This window comes from Triticum dicoccoides, chromosome 5A (genome assembly GCF_002162155.2).
Source record: "Triticum dicoccoides isolate Atlit2015 ecotype Zavitan chromosome 5A, WEW_v2.0, whole genome shotgun sequence".
Classification (NCBI taxonomy): Eukaryota; Viridiplantae; Streptophyta; class Magnoliopsida; order Poales; family Poaceae; genus Triticum; species Triticum dicoccoides.
Window position 1 is genome coordinate 692,899,572 of NC_041388.1, and position 9,749 is coordinate 692,909,320.

Sequence of the window (9,749 nt, forward strand, 5' to 3'; positions counted from 1 at the left end):
ATTCCGCCTCCTTCCTCGGCAGCTCTCGCTCGGTCCCTGGTCCTTACTCCTTAGACCGATCCAATTTTGGATTCAGGCCGACTTAAGCGACAGGCCACTGCTGCGGTGCCGCCGTTGACTTCCTTGACTCCTTTCTTAAATTTCAGACTCGTCGACGTCATCTCATCGGATTGATCGGTCACCGACGCTAGCCGTGCTTAGCGAGTCATTCTTTTTGGTTAACTTCGGTTCCTACTCATAAATCTTAATTCTTAATTTTCTAATTATTTATTGACAGGGATCGTTACTTCATTAGAGATTGGTTCTTACCTCCCCGGTTAAAGAATAAAGATCACAAGACCGAAAATTAGGTGAGTTAGACGGTTCGTCTAATTCCCAAGCATTGACGCATGATGTCCAATTGATATATGCTACGTATAAATTCAATTTTATTTTATTCATCTTCTTTATCTTGTGTTTCAATAATACAGATTGAGTCATCATGGGAAAACATCAGTCAGGTGCCTATAAGCGCAAGAAAAAAGTAGAAGAAGAAAATTTAATTAATAAATCTTATAAAGGTGGTATGGACAGATTTGTTATTGTGAAAAAAAGGCACCGCAAGTGTCATCTGACATCTGGTAATCAGTCTACGGATCCTTCTACCCTTGCACTTGCAATTGTTCCTTACAATGATTCTAGAGATAGTCATACAGAGACAGATAATATGGATGTAGAGGAAGATAATATTGATGTTAACTTGAATAGTTCACCTCATGAGGATGTTGATGATTCTTCTCGGTCTGATATATTTGATCCAAGAAACTGGGATCCTCTTAATTCTAAACAGATTGATATCTTAGCACAGAAGGGTCCAAAAATAGACAAGTCAGTTAAAGGTCCCAAAGATAGATATCGTAAAAGGTTTACTTCAGTATTCTATACTAGAATCCTATCAAATGGAGAGTATTGTGATAGAGACTGGCTTGTCTATTCTGAACAACTTGATAGAGTCTTTTGTTTTGGTTGTAAATTATTTACAAAAGGTCATCGGAAAGGTCAGTTGGCAAATGAGGGCTGTAATGATTGGTCACATATGACCAACAGACTAAAAGATCATGAGAGAAGTGTGGATCATGTTTCGAGTATGACTAAATGGTATGAGTTGCGTAGTAGATTGGAAAAACATCAAACTATTGATAAAGCTGCTCAACGACAACTTGAGAAAGAGAAGGACCATTGGAGAAAGGTATTATTCAGAATTGTTTGCATTGTAAAATTTCTTGCAAAGCATAATCTAGCATTCCGTGGTACTAATGGCAAGCTGTATGAAGATAGCAATGGTAATTTCTTGGGTTTGGTAGAGATGTTGGCTGAATTTGACCCCGTTATTCAGGAGCATGTTCGTCGTATTACAAATGAAGAAACTCATGCTCATTATCTTGATCATAAGATTCAGAATGAATTGCTACACTTGCTTGCTTCTTCTATTAGGTCTGAAATTATCAAGAAAATAAAGAGCTCAAAGTATTTCTCTGCCATACTTGATTGTACCCCTGATGCAAGTCACCAAGAGCAAATGTCTTTAATTATAAGATATGTGGATTCATCTTCAAGTCAAGTTTGCATAGAAGAGTCCTTTCTAGGATTTCTAGATGTAAATGATACAACTGGCCAAGGACTTTTCGATGTGCTAGAGAAGGAGCTAAAACTCCTTGATCTTGATATAAATGATGTGCGAGGACAAGGTTATGATAATGGATCAAATATGAAAGAAACACATCAAGGGGTACAAAGGAAACTTTTGGATGTAAATCCTAGAGCTTTTTATTCTGCTTGTGGTTGTCATAGCCTTAATTTAACACTTTGCGATATGGCCAAGACTTGTGGTAGAGCAAAGGACTTTTTTGGAATCATCCAACGCATCTATACAATTTTTTCCAATTCTACTAAGAAATGGCATATTTTGAAAGAAAACGTATCAGGATTGACTCTCAAGTCTGTGTCCGCTACGCGTTGGGAGAGTCGTGTTGAAAGTGTTAAAGCTATCAGATTTCAGTGTTCAGACATTCGGGAGGCTCTACTTCAGGTAACCAATATGTTCATATTAATAGTGATGTAATTCCTTTAGGCTTTGACTACATCCAACCATAACATTTATGGACTTCTTTTAATTTCAGGTATCTGAAACTGATAGTGATCCAAAGGCAAGCAGTGAGGATCTAGGTTTGGCAAATAATGAACTTGGAGAGTATGAATTTATCATGGCAATAGTCATTTGGTATGAGGTATTGTTTGCTGTTAATTTAGTAAGGAAAAACTTGCAAACAAAGGATATGCTTATTGATGTTGCTAATGAGAAAGTGAAAGGGCTAATTTCTTTCTTCGAGGGGTACAGGGAAACTGGTTTCTTAGAAGCATTGGAGATAGCCAAAGAAATTGCACTTGAGATGGATATTGGTGCAACATTTCGTAAAAGGAGAGAAATTAAAAGAAAGAAACAGTATGATGAGAACCCAAATGACACAAATAGTGCCACACTGTCTGCAGAGGAATCATTTAGAATCAACTATTTTACACCAATTGTCGATCAAGCAATTTCCTCACTCACAAGGAGATTTGAGCAATATCAAGGTTACCAGAAAATTTTTGGTTTCTTATTTACCTCTGAAACATTGCGTTCATCGGATAAGGATAGTTTGAAATCTTCTTGTGTTAATCTTGAGGCTGCCCTTATGAAGGATAAACAATCTGATATTGATGCCAATGATCTGTTTGTTGAGTTGAAGTTCCTTCAAAATTTCATGCCAAAAGAAAATATCGGACCTGTTGAAATTCTGAACTTTTTAAAGCGGCATGACTGTTTTCCCAATGCAAGTATTGCATATAGAGTTCTGTTGACCATTCCTGTGACAGTTGCATCGGCAGAAAGAAGTTTTTCTATGTTGAAGCTATTGAAGTCCTATATGCGTACTACTATGACACAACAAAGACTCAATGATTTGGCCACAATAGCACTTGAGAGTGAAGTGTTGGAGAAGATCGATTACGAGGATATCATTGAAGATTTCATATCAAAGAATACTAAAAGAATGAAGTTTTTCAAATAAATAGCAGCCGGGAGTTGAATAGGTATGATTTTTTATATGTCCAATTGTTATGTAAGATATTATATTATATATATTATGAAAAAAATCTGTTTGATATATATTAATATATACATTATAATTACTCGTTAGGTTATTTTTTTAGTGAGATAGGGCCCCATTTTTTAGTTTGGCATAGGGCCCCGGATTTTGTCCGCCCGGCCTTATAGGTAGTATACCTTTTATCAGGTGTCGCCATTGTTTAAAGCAGGCGTTGTGGCGCCTAGAGGTCGGGCACATGATCTGGCCATTAGATACTAGCACATCAGACGATCAATCATGGGAGATAGAACGGGCTGGCGAGCGAGCGAGAGAACGTGCATGGACGATCGATCATCGTCGACTAACTAGTAGTGGGTGGTCGCCGTCTTCATGGACCGTGGACGCATGTGCCCGTATTATTATACTGCTGGGATGCTTTTCTGTGTGATTGGTGCTGGAATCTTCTTATCTAGTAGCGTTCATCAGGTGATCTCAGAGCTCTGAAGAGGCTGGGAGGTTGTAGTCATAACTCGTACTCCCTTCGTACAGAAATACTTGCCACCAAAATAAATAAAAGTGGATATATCTAAATGTATTTTAATTCTACATATATTTTTTTCTATCCATTTTGATAATAAGTATTTTCAGACGGAGGGGCTAGTAGTTAGCCATAGGCAAGCTAGTAGGGGCTGGCGGCTCGAGTGAGCGCGTCATGCACGATCACGTCCCATCCCACAACAAGACCGACGTGGCCATTTCCACACTCTTCGATCTCTCAGTTTTCAAACGTCCCTCTCTAAGCTCCCAGCATTTTGAAAGCGATCAATCTTGTACTGTATATAGACAGGTTGAACATCTACATATATGGCTATATTATATGTAGAGAAAAGTATACTTTTCATCCCTTAATTCTTGGCGAAGTCTAGATTTGCTCCCTTAACTTCAAAACCGGACAACTTGTGCCCTTAACTACTGAAACCGGCCAAGATTCATCCTGGTCACGGTTTTGACTGGTTTTGGTGTTGTCCCAACCCGGTTTTGACCGTGCCGACTCAAATTCGCATACCTTTTCCAAGTCCGTTTAATGTTTTCAAATTCGGGTATTTTTTTCAAATACGTGAACTTTTTGAAAAATTTGTGTACTTTTCCAAATCTGCGTACTTTTTCCAAGTTCACTTACTTTTTTTTAAATCCACGTACTTCTTTAAAGTTCCTGTGGTTTTTTTAAATTCATGTAATTTTTAAAAATTGACATACTTATTCCTATTCACGTATATATTTTTGGTTTGAAAATTTTATGTGAAATTGAAAACGTATGCGGATTTGAATATCTTTTACGCGAATTAGAAAAAAAGTGTGGATTTGAAAATTTATGTCAACTTGAAACAAGTATGTGAATTTCAAACAAAGTTCATGGATTGGAAAGGAACACGGATTTGAAAAAAATACACGAACTTTAAAAAGTATGCGGATTTGAAACAAGTACGCGAATTTAAAAAACAGATGGATTTGAAAAAAATACTTGGATTCGATAAAATTACACGAAGTTGAAAAAATACACTGATTTGAGAAAATTACGCAAATTAAAAAAATCATGGATTTGAAAAAGTACACAAATTTCAAAATAGTTCACAGATTTGAAAAAGGTATGTTTATTTTTGAAAAAATTGCACGACCTTGAAAAACTATGTGGATTTGAAAAGAGTATGTGAATTTTAAAAAGTTCACGGATATGAAAAAATTACGCGAATTTTAGTCGGCACCGGTCAAAACCGGGGTCAGTCAGCACCAAAACCGGTCAAAATTGAGACCAGAGACAAACCTTGTCCGGTTTCGTTAGTTGGGGACCAAATCTAAACTTCGCCAAGAGTTGAGGGACGAAAAGTATAGTTTTCTCTTATTTGTATGCCTAACTAGTAGAACGTGCCGTGGCTGTGTGTCTATGAGACAAGGAGGATGATCTATCAGCAACAGGACCAGAGATTAGCTCACGATCGACGACGTGTTAACGTCCGTGGCCGGACCCCGGGCCGGGAAAAGCGCTCACGATCGACGTCATGTGTGTGCGTGTGTGTGTACAATTAGGATGATATACATCTCTTTAGGATCAGGTGGTATATCTGTTTAGAAGTAGACATGAATCAAATGGAGTCGCTGTTTGCCTCGCGACGTGTTACCATCCGTCCATGCCCGGACCCCGGAGACGAGTCGAGGGCAGCCAGCGGCACAAAGACTTCGTACACCTGTTGGGGCCGGTATGAGCAGGAGTAGCTCATGGTATGCTACGTGGTACGGTTTGCGCCATGCATGAGAAAGCAGGGGATGGTGCGATGGGTTACTAATGGACCGAGACGAGGAACCAGGCTGTGCTGCTCGTCGGACCTGGACGCAACACAGATCCAGGGACAGCCAAGCCTGAAAAGGACTGCACTGGGCAGCTTCAATGGACCAGCGCATGGTCGAGGTAGGGTACATCCTGGCCCCTGCCCGTTGATAAATTGACAATTCTTTTTTTTTAGGGTAGATAAATTGACAATTCTATTTGTATGCGAAAGTGTCCCGAGCAAAGATGCACCCGCATGAATAAAATCGAATAAATAATCAAAAAATCAAAAAATTATGGGAAGCAATTCCCACTGGTTCGGGTCAATTCAAAAAATTGTGTTTTTTTTTTGGCAATTCCCACTGGTTGAGTACATGCGTGCAGATTTCCGTGAAGATTTTTTTAATGCGTTGTGAGAAGAAAAAAAAACCTGAATCAATGCTTCAAAATATTATCAAAAATAGTTTTTTTTGGAGCGTCGACTTTTTTTCACCCTGAGCATGAGCAATGTATTTTTGTCGCGAAATTTTGTATGTAGAACGTTCATCAGTGTTTATTGCCATCTTTTTACTACTCTTTCTGATTTTACTGTTTCCAAGGATGCATTTCAGCTTGCGGGCAAAATCTGCATGTCCTTATGAACGCCGGCTGTCCACACTCCGAACTAGGCTATGCCACGCATCTTGGCTTCAAGTAGAGAAAAAACGGATCATGAACAAAAGGTAATTCATAGTCAGTGCGAATGACTACGTCTTGCAACAGATAAAAAAAATACATGTTGTCATGCGATCATTTTTCCTTTTGCGGGACTTTCATATGGTCGATGTTGTCACACAGAGGAGCATTATGAAGCGAAGTTCAAGTTTTTTTAGGAGTATTTTTTTCTAGATTCAGTTTTTTTAGGAGCTAGAAAAGACGCTTGAGCTGAAATTACTCTCTGAACTCGGGCCAAAGGTCCACGATGTGTAGCAACTGGCAGCCCAACCAAGAGACCCTACAAGATCAAACCAAAGAAAAGCCGAAATCATTAATTAAGGAATATTCGTTGCAAAGAACACTCCACTTTCCCAGGTCACGATAAATGGCGCACATACAACGCGCCACTTGTCGCAACCTGAAAGTTTTCCCTTTTTTCTAGATCCGTTTATTCAAAACGTTTTATCTTTTAAACTGTGCGTCCAAATCTCGAACCATTTTCACCATTGGATTCCTCACGCCAAGATCTTCAAAACTAGATCCCATGTTGATAGGTTTTGACAAACTATTTTTTACAAAAAAACCGGATGAAAAAACCGAACCGGGAGTACGGTTTTTTCCTTTCCGAAAGAGGCATGTTCGTGCCTCTCGTGAAATCACACCCGTGCCTCTCGTGGAAGCAAAACCATGACTCTCGTGGAAGGAAAAAAAGACAGAAAAAACGTTTTTTTTCGTTTCTGAGAGGCACGGCCGTGACTCTCGCGAAAGCACAACCGTGCCTCTCGCGGAAGCAAAACCGTGACTCTCGCGAAAGAAGCAAAAAAAAGAAAACGCGTATTTTTTTTCCTTTCTGAGAGGCACGACTGTAACTCTCGTGAAAGCACAACCGTGTCTCTCGCGGAAGCAAAATTGTGATTCTCGCGAAAGAAAAAAAAACAAAAAACGTGTTTTGTTTTTCCCTTTCCGAGAGGCACAGTCGTGACTCTCGCGAAAGCACAACCGTGCCTCTCGCGGAAGCAAAACCGTGACTCTCGCGAAAGAAAAAAAAACAGAAATTGCATATTTTTTCTCCTTTATGAGAAGGCACGACCGTGACTCTCGCGAAAGCACAATCGTGCCTTTTGCGAAAGCAAAACCGTGACTCTCGCGAAAGAAAAAAAACAGAAAATGCGTTTTGTTTTTCCCTTTCCGAGAGGTACGGCCATGACTCTCGCGAAAGCACAACCGTGCCTCTCATGGAAGCAAAACCGTGACTCTCACGAAAAAACAGAAAACGTGTTTTTCTTCGTTTCCGAAAGGCACGGCCATGACTCTCGCTAAAGCACAACCGTGCCTCTCGCGGAAAAAAAACCATGACTTTCGCGAAAGAAAAAAAACGCGTAAATTATTATTTTTTTGATCAAAAATCTAAGGAAGACCAGGGGAAAACCAAAACGTCGAAAAAACCCGGAAAAAACCGTTTAAAAAGCCGAAAACGTGTGCGGAAAAATAAAAAAACAAAATCCGAAGGAAGTGTCCAGAGCATGACACGTGGCTAATGGCTGAGAGCGCACCAAGTGGCGCTGATCGTTGCGAGGCTCGTTAACTAGTTGCTCCGTATGTCTTGCTTGACGCGAATTAAAAAACAAAGGCCCTGTTTGGATCCATGGGTTAGAGTTAGTTTGGACTCAACTAACCGAAAAGTATTCAAATAGGAGGGTTAGTTTGGGTTAGATGCATCTAACCCACCCAAACAAACTAACCCACCCAAGAGGTGTTTATTTGGGTTAGTTCTTCTCGGGACTACTAAAAAACACATTTTTCTCTCGCTCTTCCTGTAGCAGTTCCCTCTTCACTTTCTCGAAGCTTCTCGTCCTCTCCCTTCCTCCCTCCCTCCCTCTCGCACCTTCCATGAAGGTGCCTCGCCGTATCTGTGCTCTATCTAACCCTGTCATCCAAACTCTCTTTGGTTAGAGTTAGTTCAAGGTTAGTTCAGAGTTAGAATCTAACTCTAACCTCTAACTGAGTTAGAGTATCCAAACAGGGCCAAAGGCTGGCTTCAAGCATACATACAGTACATGGACTCAGCCCCAAAAGCTTCCACCGTTCGTTCGCTCGTGGCTCGCCCTCCAGTGGTTAGGAAAATCGTGACTAGGTGGCTTTTTTTGTTTGTTTGTTTTTCATTTTTTTCATATTTTTAAAAATAATTGAATAAATTTATTTAAAACGAAATTTTACTTGATTTTTTGAATCCACATATTTGAAAACCATGTATAACAATTTAACAATGTTGACAGCTTTCAAAAATGAATATTCCCTCGTTTAAAAGAAAATTATATACAATGAATTGCATATTATAAAAAATATGGTTCGTACCATTTAAAAGTTGTAGGTGACATTTCAAAGAAATATTCCAACGTTCCAGAAATACGTTTGTGGCATTAAAAAATGTTTATACAATGTAAAAACTAAAAAATGCTTGTATAGGTTAAAAAAAATTTGGCATGAAAACAATGTTTTTGAAATTTTAAAGAAATATTTCCTTTTTTCCAAAAAGTGAATGTGAATTTTTTGAAAAATATATTTTTATAATGTAAAAAATAGTGTAGTTAAAAATGCTTATTGTCATTGAAAAAATGTACAACTTATATTTGGATTTTTTGAACATGTATTGGAAAAAGTGTTCAAAATATGAATCTAAGAAAAATGTACATCGTCTATTTGAAAATTGTTTCTACTATTAATAAAATTGTAATAATGTATTGGAAAACTATTTAATTTTCCTAAAACATTATTTTATGTGTATATGAATAATGTACAATGTGTACGAAAAAATGTACACATGTACAAAAAATGTTTAATATTTTACAAGAAATATAGATTATGTATAAAAAAGGTTGACAACAAAACTTATATTTGAGAAAAAAAAATCATCTACTTGAAAAATGTTATATGTGTATAAGAAAAAGGAATGGTTCTTATGTATATGGAAAATGTACAACCTGTCTGAAAAAACTAGACATAAAAAAAATCACACCATACGCATCGTATGACATCAAAAAAAAACTATGGTTCGCTAGCTGGCTTCAAGGAAAGAAAAACGGATCACACGAACAAGAGTTAATTCATAGTCAGTGTGTACAACTATGGCCTTGTTTGTTTCGGATTCTGAGACCAGATTCAGCTTTGCTGGAGAAGCCGAATCTGGAATTTAAGACAAACAGCTATCTGGAATCAGCTTTGCTAGTGAAGCTGAATCTGGATTTTGGCTATTTTTAGTGCCATTTTCCGAAGCACCTCAAAGTATACTTCGGAGGTGAAGCTGATTTCCACATGTGATTAAAATCAAAGCGAAGCTGAAACAAACAAGGCCTATGTCACTATGGAGCCCTCTGCTCGTCCCCTGCCCCACGAGCAAAAAATCGTCACAGAGAGAAAAAATACATTTTGTAATGTGATCATTTTTCTTTTGGCCGGACTTTCATAACGCTCGATATTGTTGCACAGAACAAAAACAAGAACATTAAGGGGCGAAGTTTGAGTTCTTCAGCTCGATGCTTCTCCGGTGTGCTGGTTCTTTTGGACTGAGGCTGACGACTTCCTGTCCGCAGAGATCTCGTCCGCACTAAACAAGATTTCGCTGG

The 9,749-nt window shown here is 38.6% G+C and overlaps 1 protein-coding gene across 1 annotated transcript; it reads left to right on the forward strand.

Moving 5' to 3' along the window:
- Nucleotides 1–565: 565 nt before the first annotated feature.
- Nucleotides 566–3,089, forward strand: LOC119300474 (zinc finger MYM-type protein 1-like). The gene is made up of 3 exons (XM_037577419.1): nt 566–947; nt 1,074–2,068; nt 2,160–3,089. The coding sequence occupies exons 1-3, from the start codon at nt 566–568 to the stop codon at nt 3,087–3,089; spliced, it is 2,307 nt and encodes a 768-aa protein (XP_037433316.1).
- Nucleotides 3,090–9,749: the final 6,660 nt, after the last annotated feature.

Excerpts from the sequence above, each read along its gene's own strand:
- LOC119300474 (XM_037577419.1), top strand. The coding sequence starts at position 566 with ATGGACAGATTTGTTATTGTGAAAAAAAGGCACCGCAAGTGTCATCTG. Across the intron at positions 948-1,073 it reads AATCCTATCAAATGGAGAGT|ATATGACCAACAGACTAAAA; the intron begins ATTGTGATAGAG and ends ATGATTGGTCAC. Across the intron at positions 2,069-2,159 it reads TTCGGGAGGCTCTACTTCAG|GTATCTGAAACTGATAGTGA; the intron begins GTAACCAATATG and ends TTTTAATTTCAG.